The sequence below is a fragment of the Agelaius tricolor genome, unplaced genomic scaffold (assembly GCF_023055355.1).
Source record: "Agelaius tricolor isolate 1412-34295 unplaced genomic scaffold, bAgeTri1.0.p SCAF_8, whole genome shotgun sequence".
Lineage (NCBI taxonomy): Eukaryota > Metazoa > Chordata > Aves > Passeriformes > Icteridae > Agelaius > Agelaius tricolor.
In genome coordinates, this window is record NW_027269268.1 from 37,523,449 (window position 1) to 37,545,027 (window position 21,579).

General features: G+C 39.6%; 1 protein-coding gene across 1 annotated transcript in view; it reads left to right on the top strand.

Moving 5' to 3' along the window:
• The window catches only part of SCFD2 (sec1 family domain containing 2), a 187,249-nt gene that overhangs the window by 154,042 nt on the left and 11,628 nt on the right, over nucleotides 1-21,579 (top strand). The window contains exon 6 of the mRNA XM_071432385.1: nucleotides 18,320-18,465. Within this exon, the coding sequence (XP_071288486.1) occupies nucleotides 18,320-18,465 (146 nt within the window). The remainder of the gene's footprint in view (nucleotides 1-18,319; nucleotides 18,466-21,579) is intronic.

A 21,579-nucleotide genomic window follows, 5' to 3' on the forward strand; every position in this document is an offset into this window, starting at 1 on the left:
GCCTACATAGATTTACTGCTAGATATACTGCATCAGTAAACTTCACCTCAAGGGGAGGGAAAAAAAGCTCTATGGAAGTGATGCAACACAATTTGAAAAATTTAAGTTCTTGACTTGAGAAAGTCCTTTAATTGGTTAAAAGCACAAATGAATATGTGCTGAGACACTACCAAATAACAGATAATTGCCTGTGCCTGTGTGTTCACCAGCTTTTTACAAGGGGTCTCTTCTAGCACTTTTCTACATTACTAAACACACAATTCTTAGTTCTACCTAATTTTTTTTTCAGTTAGCATCTCAGTTGCAAGAGCTCTTTTTGAGTAACAAATAGAAGCTGATGAGACTCATGCTATTACCCAAGGGAGGATGACTGGGTAGACAGCTACCTTTAAAAAAATCTTCTGCTTCTTTCTAAATTTTTCTGTTTTCCCTGAGGCCATGCCTTGAACATTCAGAGGCTGGAAGGCAGCATTAAGGCTGGGAGTGGTTGTATACAATGGCATGCCCCTTTTCAGTCTAATGAATGTGTAGAGGGATCATTTGAAGTAGTTTATAGAATTGTGGGTTGTATTGCTGTTTCTTTGAAGTAGCTTTTTCACGCTGACTTGTGCTAAAATTCATTCTTTCGTCCTTAGGGTGGGGAATCTCCTAGATGTCTGTCAGAGCAATTGGCTTAACTCCTTTGATTCGAAGGGTATTGCAGTATTGAATTACCAAAGGGATTTCTTTAGAGAAAGGAGAGGAAGGAGAGAAGGAGACTTAGGGAAAGCCTGAATAGGCTGCCTGTACCAAAGCAGTGACCAAACAGCCTTTACTTGTACTTTCCCAAGAGCTGTCTGATCACACCACACAAGTACACTTTTCTTACCTGTAGCTGCAAACTGCTGAAGATATGATTAAAATGTGTTCAGTGGGGTTTTTTTTAAGTCACTGGATTGCTGAACAGTTGTTGTACTTACTGGAGGGCTAAGATGCAACGTGGAGGTGAAGATCTAAAGGCTGTCACTGCTGAGAAGTGGTTCCAGCTGTGAAGAAAGTGTGAGTCTGCCTGTTGAGCTTCAGAATTTGTTGGCAAATTAAACTTCAGTCTCTGTTTCAGTCTACAGTATCTTATGTCTAGAACTATGAACTGAAATTATTAAAGCAGTGATTTTGCATACCATATACACTTAGAGTACTTTTTATTGGCCTGTCTTTTCTTTCTCTTGCTTACATAATAATAGACTAATGAAAACAGAAATCATTTCCCTGTCATCTTATATTGGAAGTATCTTAAAGTGAAAGGAAGAAATCTCACCTTTAAAATATAGACCAGAGTTTATTATAACTACATATAATATGTATGAATACAGATTATAACTATGTATTATCATTGGACTATCTCTCCTAAATGATCCAGAGGGATGCAGGCATGCTCTTCAGAAGACTTTGACCCACTGCCTATTTTAGTGTATGTTTATCACTGATCTGATGTTAGACGTGTGATCCATTGGTTAAATACATCTGTCTACCTGTTGAAGTGGGCCAGGCTGAAGCCACTGATGCAAAGAGGCTTCATCAGTTATTCAGGGTGCAGCACTAAGCAACCAGCTATGGCATGCCCTGTGCATGCATGTTCTCCACCCATATAGCAGGCTGTCATGCCAGTAGCTCTCTTAAGAAAAACAAGTTAAATTTAGTGCTTAGAGATGGAAAGATTTAATTTATCTGGCCACCTATCGTGCTGACATCTATCAAAACATTTTTGATTCCTAGCTGAAAATATGCTCTGTGTAAAATACACTTCCAGCATCTCTGACTTTTATTAATTCTGCTATAATGCAATTTTCATTGAAGCTCAGTTTTGCTTCAGTGTTTCTCCTGCTGAAGCAAGGGATGAAATGCATTTTCACTGCAAGTAGAATGCAGCCCATACACTTCATTTCTTAAAGTATTTTAATACTTCACAGAGGTTTTAGCAGTGAAAATCCTGTAACAAATCCTATTTGTAACAAATATGCCGTGTTTGCAGATGGTCTTCTCAGTTTGTGAAGTAAATGTGGTGGCTGTAGAAGCTACACACAGTGTAGCAAGTGAATAATAAACTCTGATTTTAACACATTTAACATTTTAAAAGCAGAAAAACCTAAAGCAGCAGCAGCATCACAAGTTTTCTTATGACTCCCAGCATCCCAGGAAGATCCAGGCTATTCTATGTGCCAGTTCAGTCGTTGGCTTTTATTTTGACTAAGCTAACTTTGGTGTTCTAATTTGCAGATGTCTATAAAATTAAAAAGAGTCTATCAACTCAGGTCACTTGAATCACAGCTCTTTTTGAATAGGCTCCTGTTAAAATCAGTGGTTGCCTGAAGAAAGACACTTGAGCCACACAGAGATCTCCAGAGCACTTCTCTAGAAGTCAAGGTCCTCGTCTCCCACCTCTCCATTAGCCAAAGGAGCCTTTCTAAAACAGTTTTTAAGCCATATTTGCAGAGCAGATTAGTGCAGTATTTTGAGACTAATTAATTTGTGTTTAAACAGTGACTAATACTCCTGGAGCCTTTGGTTCTTAAATCTTCTTCCCAAATTTATTGCTAATCTCCTTTTAATGTTGCTCTGATGATGTCATTTTCAAATAGTGCTTTTGCAGTAACTTTGTGTGAATTTGTTCCTCATAAAGATATAAAAGCAACACTTACATACAAGCTAGTAAAAGATTGTCTGCTAAACCTAATTAGTTTCTCCAATGAGAAACCAAGTTTGTGATGTCCCTCAGCTGCTCAGTCTTCTGAGGTTTCATCTAGTAGTGTTCAATGTATCCTCCAAAAGTATATTCCTTTTGAGCTGAAAGTCTAGCTGTATGTCACTCAGTCTTCTGCAAAATCCAAAGAGCTGAAAGGTGCACAGAACCATGAGGATTTGGACCTTCCAGACTGTGTTGCTTGTAGCTTACACATATTTTTGGTTCTGATTAGTCCGGCTTTCTCCATCTTGAGGGCATCAGTTCAGGTCCATGGAACAGTTCCAGAGAAACTTCTCACATTGACCAGGATCTCCAAGCAGCAGAAAATGCCCAGTCCTTCCTGATCTCCTCTTCAGCGTTTGCTGCCAAGTATTCTTAGGTACACCACCTCCGATTCCTCTACTGCACTTCATAATAAACCTCATATTAGCTCCCATATTTCTAGCAATTTCTACATTTATAATCATCTTGCTTTTAAATGCTTTTTGTGATTTTTTTTTGCCCATTATAGCATTTTAATGCTCCCTAAAACAAACCTGATAGAATTCCTTCCTTGCATATGACACACAGACTGTTGCTTCCTGACATCTGCTTTTACATTCTTGCTGCAGCTGCTCTTGAAACTTCAGCAAGAACATCAAGAAACATTTTCCTAAAGAAAAGAGTACTCTTCCTTGCACTTCACCCATTTTATGAGCTTACCTATTTTTTGTCACTTTTTTATAATGCAAACAATTTCTCTGATGAACTAGTATTTTTTACTGACTCCCTTTCTGTAATTCCTTCCATATGTTTATTGCCTTTTGTGAAAAGTATGGAGTAAGTTATTCCTACTGAGGTCATGTCATTTTGTTTACATTCTTAGTAAATATGAAGAGCGTGATTGGAGCCCTTTAGGCATCTCAAGTATGAATGTCTTTTTCCTGAGTCTTCTATAAAAACAGGATGCTGAATTTTGTGGAGCTAACCTGGCAAGGAATAGGTTTAACAAAATAAATAGATTTATTGGTAAGTATAGTTGCTTTTTGTTAAATTCCTCTGTAGTTTAACAGCTTACTAAACATTAAAAAACAACAACAAAAAAAAAGGAGAAACTATCTTTCTATAACTCATTTCCTATATGGACTTTATCTTTAGACACAGCCTCATCATTGCCTGGGTGTCATTAGTAGCCTGCTCCTTTCTGAAGCAGTGGGTATAACCCCAGTGCAGTGGATGAGCAGCCTTGGTCTGGGCAAAGCCCAGGAAATGTGCCAGGCTCATGGTGTTTTTTGAGAATAACACATTTTTAGCTGTCTGATCACAGTTAGGAGCTGGGAAGTAACAGATCACAGCTTACTGCACTTTAGAAGTGATGGATGGACTGTTCTGTTAGCACTATGTCCTGTGAAAGACTGGAGTATGTTTGGCAAGAGCATCCTTAGACATCTTAATGGTGAAAATCCAGCAAGGCTTAGCAGAGCATGTGTGAGCAATGATCTTTCAGGGGTTTACAGCTTGCCCAGACTTACAGAGGAGCAAGGAAATGCATGTCTCTGGCTGTAGAACCAGGCAGTTGCTAAATGACACCTCCCTGTTCTCTGGAGTACAGGCAGCAGGAGTTGTTTAAAATATACTTTTTAACAGATATATCCCCTGCTTCATCCTTCTCTCCTCAGCTAAGCTTCCTAAATAGTGAGGAAGTGAAGTCTGCCTTGCCATGCTACTCAGAAATATGTGATACAAGTCCTTCCCTGCAAGAATAAATTGCACATTCTACAGAATCCCATGTACACCACAAAACCTCTTGCTTCTCCTGCCTTTTAGAAACATATCACATAACACCAATTTGAAGTGTTTTCCTCTGCCTGTTTTCCTTTCAGCCTTGACTATTTCATTGCTTTGCCTCTCGGATGACCTTTCCACATTTCAGTGCAGAAGCAGCTTGGTTTATTAGGAAAGTTAAAGAGCTGTTTTTCCTGATGGCTTTACTATTCCTACTAGGCTTTTCCAATGGCTAGACAACTTACTCAACATTTATGTTTTGAGAGAAGGAAGGAGAACTGTAATAACTTTCTGTGGGGAGAAATATTTTCATTTCTATTAGAGACTGATTCCCAGCTTTGAGCACTTCATCATTAGTGGGTTGTAAACCTCTCAGACAGGCTGTCCCATAGCTATCTACCGAGCCATTTGTCAGGGCAGAAAAATGTGCCTGGTGAAATTGGTCACTGGCAGCCTGCAGCTAGACTGAGCAGGCTTTCAAAAAGGCTGCCAGACATTGCTGCACTTTTAATAGTCAAAATCCTACATTAGCATTTATGAGAACATTTATAGAGAGTTTGAGCAACTGCATGGTTTTTCTCCTTGATGTAATATTAAATCTCTGAAATACAAAAAATTTTTCAGAATGATCAGGGGTGTATGTGGAAAGACAGGGTAAGGAGGTGCTTCTCTCACCACCAAACCAGACCCCTTGCTTCTTCCAAGGCAAATATATTGTGTAAGCTCACTTATAAATGTATCAAAATCCATCTTGAAAGTGCTTTTATTTCCAGATGTATTGAGCTAATTTCACACAAAGGCTCCTTTAGTGGTTGGATACTTCATTCAACTTTCTAGCTTATTTATCTTCAGTTTTCCTGTTGCTGAGCTGAGCAAGCCCCATTTTTTTCAGATAAAAATGTTTTCTTATTTCTGTAGTTATCCTTAGACATCTGCTTTAAGTCTGTTGCAGTTTGAATTCAAGCACTAGTGACCAGAATTGTTTCTGTTGTAGTTCTACCATTTTTAGGACAGGACTAGCATATCTTGTGTATTTACAGGAAGTATATTATCTGATGAGTTTTGCATGTCTCACGCAGTGCTGGTAGCCCAGAGTCATCCTTGAATCAACTAATGCCACCCAGATTCTTCTCTTCTTGTTGATCACAGAGTCACAGCTGGAGAGATTTTCTATTATTGCCCACTAAGTTGATGGCCTGGGTGAGGTTTATCTCATTTTGTATTGCTGTATTGGTCTCTTTTGTCTCATTTATGGTTCTTCAGAACTCGTATCTTGTACAATATTTTGGCTTCTACTACCTTTAGCAATATTACTACTACTTTGTCATCAACACTCCTAGTTTTTGTGCCAAAGTCATCAATAAACACAGTAGGACAAATCCTTAAGGAACATCGCTAAGATTCTGTGCAACCCAGGCCATTGCTGTCTCTGCTTCTGTCCTTCCAAGTCTTTTATGAAGTCCCATCTCTTCACTCCAAACTAATTCTCCAGGTGGCATTGTATCAAATGTTTAACTGAAATCAGATAATGATCTACCAGACTTCTGTCAGCTGAACATTCAGTTATCTCACCCAGAATACGGGTACGGCAAGCTAGGTTGTCACCTGCATTAGTCAGCTTTTGTCCCACTTCCTCATTCCTTTTTCACACTTAGTTTTTCTTTTCAAAGTCTGATTGAACTTTGTGCCTGTTTGAAAGGCAAGACTGTTGGTTCCTGTATAATTTTTCCTCTTCCCTTACATTCATGTGCTATATTTGGTGTTCTGCAGTTACTCAGTTATTCAGCCTTCAATTGAACCAAGTGGATATATGGAGAGAAACAATTTGCAAACAGCTCTGTGGGGGTTGCATGTTTACAGCCACTGTGACTCATATCAAATTTGCTCAACTTACAACTGCAAATATGTTTTTCTAGCTATCTCTGCAAAAACATGCTCATATTTTTAAGCCAACCTATGTCCATTTTGGCTCTGTGTATTGGAGTTTTGTATCCTACTGCTTTTCTGCTTCATTCTGCTGTCTCTTGTTTCCCTTTGTCTACAAGAGTTGGTTGAGGTAATCTTTGTGAAGGCCAGACCCTGAATTTTGTGATCAGCACTCTGGAGAAGCTTTGAAAAAGGCCATGTAATAAAGCTCAAATAAATTAAGCAAGCATTATATATATTAAAGACTCCTCACGAATGGATCGTATCACATTTATCATTCACAGGACAAGGTATATTCTAGCTAGTATCTCTGTCCTTCTTCCTTTCTGTAGTGCTGGTGGAAGCAGAAAGTAGGACAGTTTATTTATATCTGCAGAGTAAGCGTTTCTGACTTTGAATGTGCTGGGGGCTGACGGTAGCATCTATTAATAGCTGTGTTTGAGATGAACAACACATGCATCTTTATGCCTGTCATAGTGCTTTTAGTCTACAGATTAATACTTTTTCTTTTTTCTTATCTCAGATTTGTACTGCTCTAGCTTATTCCATGTCAATGATTTGGCCCTTTAGTTGAAAGTGGGAATTATTTCACGGAGTTTGATGTTAGCAGGTGAAACTAGAAAGTCCACCTCTAGTCAGTGCAAACAGATTGGCCTTTCTAGGAGATTTTGTGGGATGGGATAATGAGGATGGACCAGGTTTCTGTTTTTAAGATGGCTAATTCTTAGAGATTAATCCCACTTTAGCATATTTTTAAATGGCAAATAATCAACATAAAAGTGCTAGTGCTGTTCTGCAAGAGCAACAAATGGCCTAATTGAATTTCTAATTGGGAGTGCAGAGAGTTACAGTGAGCTGTGACAGAACAGTTCAAGACTGGGACATTGCAGTAGAAGCTCAAACATGATGTTATACCTAATGCAGAGCAGTCTTTCCTTGCTGTGTGCTCTGCTTGGTGACATCTGGGGTGGGTCCCTTCAGCTCAGGAACTGAATGCAGAACCATTGTGCCCAGAAAATGCAGCATTCCAGTCTTGCAATGGGCAAACCCGGTAGGTTTGGATGAGGTATCATCCTTGTGAGTCAGTGTTTTTCCTGGGAGCTGAAAATGGTGTGTTGCTGTATTGCAGCAGAGACTGAGCTCAACCAAGGAGCTTGAGCATGGTGCTGTTTTCTGCCATCTCCCTCCAGCATTAAGATCACTGTGTAATGATTTCCAGGCTCTACTCTCAGGTTTTGTCCAGTTATTGGGGTGTTCTGGCCCAGCGAAGAGACAAAATATCTGTGCAAGGAAACAGTGTCTTTTTCAGATGCTTTATAAAATAGCTTAACTTCTAACTCTTTGGTGTAAAAATAAAAATCTGTTAAAAAAAACTTAAGGTATGTCACAAATATGAGGAAAATAAGATATTATTACATCGCAGATAATGGAGGCTGTCAGAATTTTACATCTGAGGTTGGTAAAAACTTAACTAAAGTGATCTAGAAGATCACCGTGATGTTGGCCAAGACTGTAAGGTGTCACAGAATCTGCAGTAAAATATAAGACAAAAAAATACTCTTTATTACTTGCCCATAGTAATAAAGAGTATGGGCAAGCTTCCTCATGTAATATTTTTCATTGCTTGAAAATGTAAACACTTTCTTACTCCGGGGTGATTCAATCCCGACGTGCCATTGGCTGCTGCCCAGCCCCATGGCTGGCTGCACATGGCTCTGGGGAGGGGGAAATGATGCACTTGGAGGCTGCTCTGGTGGCAGCCCTGAGCTCAGCTGCTGTACTGTGCATGTCCTATCTCCCTCTGTGTTTCTGGGTGGGGGGACATTTGATGGACATTTGATGAGTTTCCATGGAAGCACACTTCTGAACAACAGAAGGCCGCCATCAAAACCTTTCCTGTGCCACTGCTGCTTGATGGACATTTTTCAGTTATTCCTTCTTCTTCCTCCTTATAACTGTTGTTCAGAAGTGTGCTTCCATGGAAACTCATCAGATCAGAATTAGTATTTTCCCTATCTGAAATGAAACATGGTTATGGCAGGAGCCTAAGGAGTCTCCTCTCCTCCACAGGCTTCATTACATATCCATGGAAGTGAATCTGTGTCTACTGATCATTTGAGTACCTATTAGCTTAGATATATTATATATTAATATTTTTATTGTAGCTAGATAGTTTTCATTGTGTGAGCACCCTGCACCTGCCCAGTCCCGGGATAGCAAACAGCATTCAGCTGCCACAAACCAGCCTCATGATTAAACTTCTGCTGTCAGCCCATCAGCTTTGCACTTAGTAATGTCTTTGTCTCCTAAACAACATCAACAACCAAAAAAAACCCCAGTTAATTCTGAAATTGCAAGTCTTCTTTCATTTTTAGGCAGGCACAATTCAAAGCAAAAAATCCCTGTGCTTCTGCCACATACTTGGAACATAAATCAAGTTATCCTTATTCTTTTGGCAACAATAAATAAGCAGGTGTTGAAACTTGACTACAAGATGACTAGTGTTTTTCATTATTTCTTTTTCCTGAAAACATTAACAATTTATACTAAATGGAAATGACTACAGATCTCAGGCATTTTCTGTCAGTTACTTGTTTCTTCAAACCTCTGTTAAAAGCTGTGTTTCACTAACATGCACAACATTTTCAATTGGTTTTAAAGACAAATAATGCTATTTCTTGTGTGCTTAAGAAACGCTTTAGACCAACTCCACAAGCCATTCAATTGTTTGTCAATTAAAATAGCACAATTAACTCTGAATTTAAACCAGAAAGTAACTCAACAAGGCGTTTAACCACTGCCCTAACTTCATCCTGTCACACCTTCTAAGTTGAATGTGTGTTTACATTTTCTGTTAAATTGAGACCTCTGCCAGCATCTTTTTTTAATCTATTGCACATATTATGAATTATCTGTTTTATGAATATGAGTTCATTCCACTTAATAGTCCAGAATACTCCTACATGCACTTGAGATTTGTACTGCTGATAATTTTCTTCATTGACTGATACTTGCCATCTGCACTACAGTGTGGTTTCTAATTAACAGACAAGAAGAAGAATAAAATGAGCATTGATTGTATAATTTTGTGTTATTCATAGCTGGGGATCTGCTGTGTCTTAGGGCAGCTTCAACCCTCATGTACTCAGAGGAAGGGGTGGCTTGGCACATGGTTGTGTTGTTCATTCTTTCGGAAAAAATAGCACTGCATTGGTCCATCTTCCCATAGCAGGGTTCCTTCTCTTCAGATCCTTTCCACAGTCTCACTTCTTTCATTTTGCTTTTCATCCAAAGTGTGCTTCATGCTGCCTGTCTTGTCTCTTGTATAAAGTAGTTTCAAGTTAAAAATTACAGAAAGTGGGATAATTCATGCAGTTCTTTCTTTCTAACTTGCTTTTCTTATTGCTTTATTCTCGTTCTCCCAGGCTTTTTACTTGCTTGCCTTTTCTTGTTCATCCATAGGCTGAAATGTTTGGATTGAGCTGTGTATTTATGATCTCTGCAAAGGGCAGTGCAGTTTCAGTGGGTTATGAGCATAGATGAACGTAGGAGGACTTTTAAATAATTTATACTTAAATAAAACTAAAAAAGTCTGTGAAGGTACTTTTTATAGGATGTTATCCTCAATCACATATGACATATTCCCAAAACAAGAAGAGTTATCTTTTGAGACAATACTACAACCACAATTTCAAATGAAATAGTTTTACAGCAGGTGATGAAAAATACAACCATTTAAACCAAAGCTAGAGAGAGAAATAGGCAAAAACCTCCCCTCTTTCTTTTGTGACTCCAAATGCAATATGGGTTTTGCTTAAATTTTTCCATGAGATTCATGAAGAGCAAATGCCTCTTCAAAACATGGTTTTCCTAATCTCATCAGAGACATAATGCTTATTCCAAATAACATAATCACCTATACTGTAGGCTAAGTTATCATTTACCTTTTCACCTAAATGCAAACCATTTTAGTATCAGACTCTGGTAGGTAACAGATAATACATGTTGCTTTTATACTAAAATTAAATTGTTCATGATTCATAGCTTCAAAAATTGAGTCATGCATCCCAAGCCCACATGCACAACGTTGTGCTTTACAAATAGATGAATATCTGTACCAACAGTGGCAGTTTTTCTCTGTGTATTCTTTAGAGAAACATCTGAAACACAGTCATTTCATATTATGTCATTTATTCAGTAGATCAAGTGCCAGAGGCAGGGGTTTGTCTCCAGAGGGTCTGTTTCATGCGCAGCATGCAACACAGTTGAGCTGGTAGCACAGAGTAGATGCTGTGCATGGATTCAACCACACAAGCTCCCTGCCATGATCTCTCTTGGTTGTGATGGAAAGAATTGAGAGGGCTGTCTTCCAGTGTAACTTCTTGTCTGCCTGCAGAGCAGGGACTCTGTGCCCTGGATTCAACCATGGCACATGTGACCAGCCCTATGAAGCCCATGAAGGACTCATGCATGGCTTCTTTTCAGCTCTCCTACAGCCTCAGCTCCTTGCTGGAGGCACCCCCAGCAAGGCTGGGACACCAGAGAGAATGTGGCCTGTTCTTTGTGTGCATGGTACCACTGACAGTGGCAGGACAAAACAGCTCCAGTGAGGGACAATGCTGTTGCAGTGTGAATGCAGAAATTTTCAGTGTTCCAGTTCTTAGTCCTTTTGTCCTTGGTCATGTGTGACTTGCAGTGTGGCAGATTGCCATTAAAGTAGAATTTCTGATTTCACTGTGGAGAATTTTGGCTGTTGCTTTCAGTATTATGGGTTAAAAAGGTTTGGGTTGGTTTTGTTTTTTTTTTTTATGTTATGCAATTAAGCCCTTTACCATAAGTATTCCTGGCTTTTCTCTGGAAGTTGTTACACTAGCTGTTATACAATTATCCTCACTTACAGGGTGAAAGAACAGTTGTTCTGCCCTTACCCTGTTTTAGCCCCATATTCCACTTCAGTGTCCAAAGTGTTAATGTCTATTTTCAGGAGAAGCAGCATCAGGAACAAAAAAAAGTATAATTTGGTCCTTGCCCAGTACAGCCCCTGGTCTCTAGGTCTCCAGCAGAGCATCACAAGCCACATTTCTCTGCTTTTCAGCATCGTAAATGGTTTCATACACCCTAATCAGCTTTGGGCTACATTTGCAGAGGCACAGCATGTCATGGTTCTTGCACTACTGATGGAAGGACAAGAGAAGGTCTTTTGCAATCTGCCAGGTAGAAAATTGTTCCCTCTAATGACTTAGGAGGTTCTTGGTAGTATAGAAAAAAAGGGAAGTCTTCCTTCTTCCTCCTAATGGCTGTAGCCCCTGGGAGATGTGCCACTTGACTTTTTCTCTTCTCATCAGCTTGTGCTCAGCAGGCCACAGTAAGTCATAACTCCCTCAGCAAACCTGCTCTGAACTGAGCCTGGAGTTAGGGTTTTTTTTAGGCAGTAGCAGTATCTGATGTAGCTAAGTCTAAATTGCAATTATTCTAGTCTCTTTTTTTTTCCTGTCATTAAATATTGCCCATTAAATGCAACCTAGGTGCCCATTGTCTTTGTCAGTTTTCAGATGGCTTTTCACCTGTGCTACAGTATGCTGGGTGAAGAGGCCTTTTGGAAAAGATAATTATACATAGCATTAGAATGTGATTATTTTTGTTTTGCTGTTAAAAATATTATTTTATTTCAGTAGCTGATAAATAGATTACAGTAATTAGTTTTAATTGTGGTCTTATGGTTTTATATATTTACATTATTGTATAAAGGTGCCTACACTAGTTTATGGATACTGAGAGTCCTGTGAGTTTGGCTCAGAACTTAAACTGGGAAAGAAAATGTCTCTTGGACGCTTCTCCATTATCATCATTCTTAGATCCTGAGTTAAAACTGTTTCCTGCATTTTTACAAATTCTAGGTCTAGCCATTGTTTTCAGAAGGAAGCATTTACCAATTATGTCCAATCAGCAAGCCTGATTTGGCAGTTTGAGGAATACACAAACAAATTGGACTGTGAATGCTAAAAACACTGATTGTATTCATTTTCATTATCCAAGAAAGAAAGTACTGAAAAAATCAAATAAAAATACTGACATACTTATTTTACTTTCTTACTGTTTTAAAAGTAGGATTCATTTAAATCAATATAGAAAGAAAAGGTTTTTTAAAAAATAAGGACCTTTACAGATCTCGTTTTCCCGACATTCCCCTCTGAATCCAAATGGGTAAAGCATCTAGACTCCCATGCTTGTGTGGACTTCTGGTCAAGGCAGCTGTGCAGAAGAACCAGTACTGGTAGTCCTGACTGCCTCACCTGCTGCTACCTGGACAGAAACCTCATCCTTCATCCTTTGTCCTTCACATACGTGGTTCCTCTTGGAGTACCTTGTGGACAAGGTGGGAGGCAGCAGGTCCGAGGGTGAAACTTTAAATCATCACTGGAAGTTATTGGCTAATGCCCCACCTGAATGGAAGGGATGTCCTTGATGGGAGTAGAAATCAGTCCTTGCCACAGTGCAGCCACTACTCTGAAGACAAAAAGAGGGTATCTGAGAATAATTTACAAAAGACTGAGCAAGGATTTTTGATCATATGGGTCCTAGGGTGGTATGCTCATAAAGCTCTATATTGTTTAGTAAAACCTGGAGTTTTACTGAGTTCTTGCAAGAACATCATTGGGAGGCCTTACTGGACTTACAGAGCATTTACCATAGCTTTATTAGCATCTGTGGTCTTTAATTAAGATATAGGCAGCTTGAGGGAGCAACTGAGTGGTTCCCGAATGAATTTGTTGCATTAATTTCCTTCAGAAAGCACATCTGAGCCTAACTTGAATTCCTCCTGCAATTAATTAATGTAATTTATTGTAGTAAGTTCTGTAGTTTTTCTCTGTAATTGTTCACTGAATTGACAGGTTTAATTTCATGTAACATGAGAACCAGCAGTACCAAGCTTGCAGTGCTTCATAAAAGTTGATATTACAAGTTGTGCTGTTGGATTTTGGCAAGAAGAAGGCAATAAAATATTCCTGTAGAATCAAAATATCCAAATGACAGATATTAAGGCCAAAATTAAAAAAAAAAAAATTACTCTCCTAAGGTAGCTCTTAAATCCATATTTAATCATGCAGGTTTGTGGCCAGATTTTTTCATGTGCAGCTTTAGATCCAGCAAAGTTCTTATCCACATGGTCTGTGTGTCCCTTGTACACCAAAGAGCAGTTTCCAGAAGAGGGTTCAAAGACTTGATGTCAAAAACAACCTTTCCAAGCACAATGTTCTTCAGGGAACTCCAGAGCTTGCAGGATGTGTCCTTATGTAATAAAGATCAGATAATGTGCTCAAATGCCCTTGGAAACATACATGTGCCCTGGATGCTCAGCACTTAGTGCTGAGTGTGGATGCATATTTAAAAGCTGAAGCAGAGATATAGTATTCTAAATTTAGTTTACTCTTAAAAAAAACTATCCTGGGCTTTTCCTTCAGATGGGAAATGTTTGTTGTGATGAGAATAAAACTACAAATTGCATCTTTGTCAGTCACAATGCTGCCCTCCGTGGTTTCCTTGGAAGTGGATCAGACTCACTCCCCTCCTGTCATAGACACCAGATCCATACCATCACTTGCACTGCATGGTGCTGGTGACTGCCCCAAAACACATCGTTGTTTTCACTCTCTGTGTGCCAATCAGATCATAAATTAAATTTATAGAAGCACAGAGCTTTGATTTTTGATATTGTGTGCATTTCCCCCCCCCCCCCCTTTCTAATGTTTTTCCCATATGCTGCTATTCTGTTCTTTCTTTTCTGCCTGCTGGCATTGGCAGTGCAAATTCTGGGCTGCATCAAGAGGATCTGGCCAGCAGTTTGAAGGAGGTGATTCTCCCCTTCTGCTCTGCTCTTGTGGGACCCCTCCTGGAGTGCTGCATCCAGTTCTGGGATCCCCAACATAAGAAGGATATGGAACTGTTGAAACAAGTGCATAGGAGGGCCACAAAGTTGATAGGTGTGGACCTGGCTGTCCATCCAGCACCACGCATGCTCTGGCTGGGGATGCAGAGGACACAGTGAGCAGAGAGCAGGAGCCTCTCCAGCCCTGGGGATGGATGTGCTGCAGGGAAGCTGTCACAGGCACCACTGTGTCTGCCCCTTCTGGACACTCTCTTCACTCAACGGCTGTAGAACACACCTTTCTTCTGAATTCCCCCAAACTAGAAGGGAATCAATTACAATTTTTCACCTTCTGCTGGTGTAACTATAGGGAAATGACAGATTTCTTGTGTTCTGGCCTGTCCTTCCTTGTCCCACAGTGTCACGCTCACTTAGCAGCTTCACTTCTTAGATGTATCAGAGAGTATCAGACAATTCAGTACAAATCAGATGGAAGAATAAAGATTCAAATGTGTGGCAGAATCCATGGGGAAGAAAAGTGACAGGAGAATTATACAAATTACATCCTAGTTTTGGGTTTTACACTTTTTTTATCCTGCAAAAACCAGCAATGATCTGTGTTACTGTACACATTTGTAATTTATTTTGCATATAAGATCTTAATGCACAAATATACCAAAACTATTGTAAAACATATGGCTCTGGATGTGCATATGTAGATCCTTAGATTTATCTACTAGAGAAAGAAGGGCCCACGTTGCTATGCTATCACATAAAGTATAAAAATAGAAGATTTTAATTAATTTAATATCATAGTGCTGTATTTTCAGTTCTAACCTTCAAGGAACCCTTTATCTCTTTTGTTCTTCTGTCTTTTGCTGACAAGCATATTAACTTTGCATATCTAGAAAATAATGAAATCCTGCATAATGAAATCCTGATGCTGGATTTTCTCTCCCTCAGAGTGCAAGTTTGCTGTTTTAGCCCATGATTCAATGTGTGCCTCTGAAATGGTTTGGTTATTCTACTGGCTCTGTTCCAGGGTTTGCAGGGTTTGCATTGGTTTATTTCTGTAAAAGGGTTATAGAGAGAGCCTAATGTGGAGAGAGCTGATGTTAATACCAATAAAACAGAGTGGAGTGGTAAACTTTCAGCTTTCCTAAACTTTCAACTTTGTAAGAATCATAGGCCTAGTGATGTCTCTGAATTATCAAAGTCCTTCTAAAAATGTTGATAATTATCATACTGCTTTAGAGAAAGAACAAGTTTGTTTATGTGTACCAAAAGAGACTAAGAACAGAGAAAGGTTTTCTCAAACTCAGGTCTGAAATTCTCATTTGTTACATTTTGGAGGTAGAGGGAGGATAATCAATCACATGCTGCTCTTTAATTATGAATCTCTATTATGAGTTCACAGTGCCATGTCCTTTTCTCAAAGCATTTTCCTTCCAGTTTCAGAAATCAGTAGAAAAGCTGGTCCTGTTTGGTTCCTGGGTCACTCAGTACTGCAGAAAACAGCATCTCCATTCATTCTCCTTTTTTCAAACTTCGTGTGAAAATGGATTAATTGTGGAAATAGTGTGCAGATGTGTTGCTTAAGAGGAGATGTACTTTGTCTCATGAAAAAGTTCATAAGTCTCATCCTGGTAGGCACTGAATGCAGTTCCCAACAGACTCATTTTCTTCACTGCAGAACTAGACTATGTTCTTTAAAATCTTGAGTCCTCTGCAGGTTAGTGGTGATTTTCTTTTTCTCCACAATTGGGCTTCTTCAAGTCCAACGGGAAATCCCAAAATTTTATTTAAATGCCTTTTCCCATGTATAATAGAGCTTGGGATTCAAAAGAATTCATTCAGCATGCTCTCCAAATGGCATTTAACTTCCCAAGAAAAAACAGTAACAGGAAGTTTTGTTTTAATTAGTACATGAGCTGTGCAGCAGCTAATGTATTCCACCTCTTCACTGCTGTAAAAGGGGCAGATTTCTTGGGAGCTTGAAGCGAGCAAAGAGGGACTGTGTTCTGCTCTCCATATGCTGCAGAGCCCCATTTGCAGAGAAGGTGTGAATGGGAGGTGATTAGTAGTTGCCTGCCACTTGGAAAAACAAGCTTCTGTTGTTCTCTAGGCTGGAAAGAAACCTGGCTCCCCTCTATAACCCTAGAGCAACAGGTAGACAGAAGCCTTCAGAGATTTTGATTTCATCAATAAGGGATTGTTAAGAAAACTTATTTTTTCATTTACATTAAAAAAAGAGGTACTGGATGTCAGGCTGGAAATAGATATCCCTGGTTCCTCAGACATTATATTTCTTGATGGAAAGTCCCAAGGAAGTCACAATTTTAGAGAAATTTGAAAGTACACCTCTCTTCCCTCTGTCAGGCCAGCCATAAACAGCCAGACTGAATCTTCATCTTCCAGTGCCACCTTGGGATCCCAAACTGGGTCCAGCACAGCACTCTGACCTGGACACTGGAAATGGACATTGGCCCCTCCATGCTCCAGTGCTCCTCTTGATACACTTCTGGTTTTGCTGGAAGGCACAGCTGAGCACAGCCCAGTGCTCCAGTGCTCCCACACCTCTCCTCAACAAACGATATTCAGACAACTGATAGCTCAGTGTCTAATCACCATCATGTAGGAACAGTTTCAGAGCTCTAGAAGTGTATGTGTGTGTATGTGTTTATATTGTGTATAGTTTTTACTGTGTGGAACACGAAGGTATGAAAGTAATTCAGATTCAATGTCAAATATTCCCTGTACATTTTGAACTTACCACCTATTTATTGATTTTTTTAAGTACATAAGGATTCTGTCCTTTGTCAGTTGCAGAGAAAGTTTGTTCAGGGATCTCCTACCCCAAAATCCAGGTGCCTTCTTGACAGTCTGGATGCCTGTTTTCAGTGCCAGGCTCCCAGGGTGCAGCACAGTGCAAGCTGGACCTGCAGGGAGACCTTGTCCTCTCAGCAGGATTCTGCATAGACATAGAGGTTTGCTGGTGCAGGATTGGTTTCTGAACTGGAGGATGGACTCAGAACCCACTACAGCAGCATCCCTGGAGAGGACAACAGCAATAAGCAGGAGGGAGTGTGTTGGTGTGAGCATGTGGCAAGAAGAGTTATTTTATGATGGATTTTCTGCCACAAAGATGAAGAGTCAAGCAAGCAGAGAGGCAGGCAGAGATGTCAAGAGGAGTAGAACTGTGTTGACGAGGCAATAAAAATATCAGGTGACCCACTTACCTCTCGCTTGGCTAATTCTCATCAGCACTGGAGTCAAGAAAGCATTTATTTCAATTCTTCTGTGCAATATAGGTCGTATGGGGAGGGGGATGGGGCCCAGACTAAGATGTTCTTTTTTCCAAGGCCCTGTCTGGCCACCCAGAGGGACATTTTAGGTGGTCCTGTAATTGGAATTTAGCCTTAGTGGAAGATAAGCATTATATCTTAGAAGAAGTGCTTTGGAAAAATACTTTAGAGGTAATAACTCTGCCACTTTGAGGGACAGGAGCTTTTTTGTGATAATGCAGCTCTTTCCAAAGTCTGTCTGACTTTTCTGCTGTATTTAGCACAGACTCCTCCATTTTTCTTGTCACAAAGGTAGGAAATGTATTTGGAGTGAGCAGGCTGCTGGCCAGGGAGGAGCAGTTCCCTTCTTCATGGCTGTTTACCCAAGCAGACCAGCAAACCAGCTGGTTCCATCCCACATAACAGGGCGCTCTTCTTTGGGGTCCGCTAGCATGGAACTTTCTGTTGGCTGTGAAGAGCAAAACGTCCTCTGTGCTGATGAAAATGCTGTGTGATTGAGGTTACAAAGAGGGACACTCTTCATTTTACCTGCTGTCCAGAATTTTTGCCTTCTTGCTTACCTGAAGAGACTTGTGCCATGCTGAGGACATGCTGCCTAACTCCCCCGAGTTTCCAGAATATAATACAATAAAAATAATTTAAAATTTCCTCCCAGTTACCCTTTTCCTACTGTTTATTATCAAAACACATGAACATTTTTCACTCACTCAGCTGTGTGTTTCTTTATTTCTTTAGGCTGTGACTCGTCACTGAACCTGACATCTCAGAAAGCCACAGATGCCGTGGACGGTATCTTCCGGTCCCTCAGGGATATTGCCAGGGTCCGACTGCACATGAAACAATTCCATTCCATACATAATCCAGGCAGCAACACCCACCAGGCAAGTGTAGCTGTCTTTCCCTGTGTTTGTTATTTCTCTAGCCTGCCCTCAAAATTACAGCACTAATTTTGTTGATGTGCTGGTCCTGTACACATTCTGCCCATGAAGAAGATATTTAAGCGTAGATTTTATAATTGACCCAGCCATCAATAATTTCCTCAAATCCTTTGTCCAGGTTCAGGCATATGCATATCAATGTCAGCTCTGAGGAAGAAATTTGGGCTTTGCTCTGCAGCACTGTGGAATGACATGAATGCCTGTGAAAGGCAGGGCTAGGTCAAGATGGCTCTCAACTTAGACTGCTCAAGGCAGAGTGAAGCAGGATGTCTGCACCCATACTGCAGCTACATTCTTCTTGTATTTGTCCTCCTGTAAGCATGAAGGACAAACCTGTTTGTAAATAGGTCACAAAAGCAGCTTCTGTTTCTCAAATAGGAACAGATGATCTACAATACTGCTTTCGGTCATCAGGACTAATAGACAGTGGTTTTCCTTCTCTCTGTGTCTCCTGAAGAACTTTCCCAGTTAAAAATAGAGTTCTACAGCAGAAAGTAGTGATTTAGAGAAGGATCATAAAACATGATTCTAGCCTTGAGCCATTAAAAAATCCTTCCAAACTTCTAATGGTGCTGCAGACCAGCACCAAAGGGATGTAGTTTAAATTAAGCATTGCTTTGTAAGAACATGACTGTTGCAAAATGTCACTGGAATTTTCTAAGATGAAGAAAACCTGTTCCTGAAGTCTTCTAGCAGTTTGAACCAGTCTGGTGTCCAAAATGGGGAAAATTGTTAAACATTTAATACAGTTCAGTGCATGGGCATTGAGATGATAAGGAAAGTTTCCTGGAAGTGTAATTAGCATCAGTATGTCCTTTGGATATAATCCACTTTGCTTGCTTAGGGATAAGTGCTGGAACACAGCAAGGGATATATTAACACCTTGCATCCCCTTAATCTAGCCATGCAAGGGATCTAGTTGCTTGAGTAGGACAAACTTTCTGCTGAGGGAAGTCCAGGAGATTTATAATAGAAGAAATAAGCAGGCAGTATGTGATTGTCCATGATAGTTACAGCTCTCTGGAAATGAGAGAGCTTTTGGCTGGCAGGGGTTGTGTGCAATCAGTTCAGCTCCTCAGAAGAAGTAGTGCCTGTCCTGTGACCACACTCATTGCCAAAGCTCCTTAGTGCTATGGGAGTGGGTTTAGCCTCTACATACTTTTTCACTTTGTCTGTTAAAAGCTGGGAAGCCTCCTTTTCTTCATAAGACTCATAAAAAGGTTTCTATGGATAAGAACCTGGGAATTGGATAGCCTCTTAGAAGGACTTTTTGTAGCATTGTAGTTTGTATGTCTTACATAAAATGATAAATGTTTTCATCAGGTTGTCAAATTAGTTCATGTAGTGACCATGCAAGAACAGAATTTTGCCTGTTACTGAAACTACCTTCATCTTGATCTAGGTATATTTCTGCCTTCCTCCTTCCCATCCTCCATTCCTTCTTCCATCCCCCCCTCTCCTTTCCTCATTCTCTCTCTTTGTCTCTCTGTTTCTCTCTCTTCTTCCCTTTATAATCTCATATGGGGTGTGTCCCATAGCTATTGAGGTTTTTAACAGCAATTTTAAACAAATTTGTGCCTGCCAAAATTTAAAGTTGGTCCAAGTTTCATTATATGAGATAGAAACCAATGCATGTTTTGGGGGTTGTATGGAAAAAAAACCCTACAAATATAGTAGATTAATTTCAAGTCATAAAAGATTTTTTAAAATATTTGGAACCATTATACTTTAAAAAGTTAGGGGATTGTACTATCTGTATTTTAGTATCTGTGTAGTGTGACTGGGTTGTTTTGAAGGGCACTGAGTTTTGGTTCTGAAAATTCAGAAATGCAAAATCATAGCTAATTTTTGACATCTTTTGAGTAGATAGTTTTGTCTGAATGATATTTTTCATTTCAGTCAGATGATGTTTTTCCTTTAATTTTGTAGAGTAAGCCTCTCTGTTAAACTGTGATTTGATCTCTGCTCCAAAAATATTTCATTCCTAATGTTTTTCTGTTCCTCATCTATGAAGATATTAAACAGATTTTTATAAATAGGACTTCATGCCTGCATGTGTATTTTCAAATAGTTGTTTATTGCGTGACTAGATTTGACAGAAATCTTGACATGTTCTAGAAGATCCCGCAGCTCGTGTCTGCTGTAATTTGCTTTGTTGGCTCAACTAAAAATTATGCACATGTTGTGAGAAGAACTAGATGAGTTGTATAAATCTTTGTTGACAGCATTGTATTAAAAAAAACTGTAAGCTTTGTTTCTCACTCTAAAGTGTTGGATGAAAAACATTTCTTTAATGACTCCAGAAAATTTTAGTTTCAAGCCAAGTGGATTGTGTTTTATTTTCCATCAATTTTTACTATTTTCTTGCAATATGTCTCTTGTAGATACCATCTTTGCAAAATTAATGATGTTGCACTTGATTTCCCTAAGTAATCTAAGGCATGATGTATACCTAGGGTAGTCCCAAAATCAAATAAGTGTGCTAATTTTAAGCTGCTCATTTTCTAAGATGGTTGCACTTTCTGAAATGATCGTGGTTGTGTTGCAGTTTACACAAAATTAAAAGCAGTAAAACAAAGCTCCATCTGTAAATCAAGCTTGAATTTTCATTAAACATCTTTCCATTGGTTCCTAAAAGTTTTACCTTAAATTTTTTTTCAGCATGTCAGAGTGGTTTAAACCTTGGTATTGGAATGTGGAGATTATTGGGCTACTACTTCATTTTCAGACAGGGTTTGTGGATCCTGGAGAGGATACAAGGTTGATCCTTTTGGAGTAGACCTTCCAGCATGTTGACCATTTGTACCTTTACATTTTCCACTTCTCCTAGCCCCTAAGTTCTCAGAAGCTCTGACATTCATGGTAATGGTGGGGTTGTTTGGCCTGTTGTTCAGAAGTCTTCCACAGGTGGAAGTATTATGTGGAGTGCCATGGCCATAGAAGCTAAAGGACTAACAGGGACTCCTGAGCTGTGCTCTCCCATGAGAGACAAACAGGCAGGTTGGTCTCTTCCCTTCCCTGCTGGTATCCAGACATTAGTGGGGACATGACACTTGG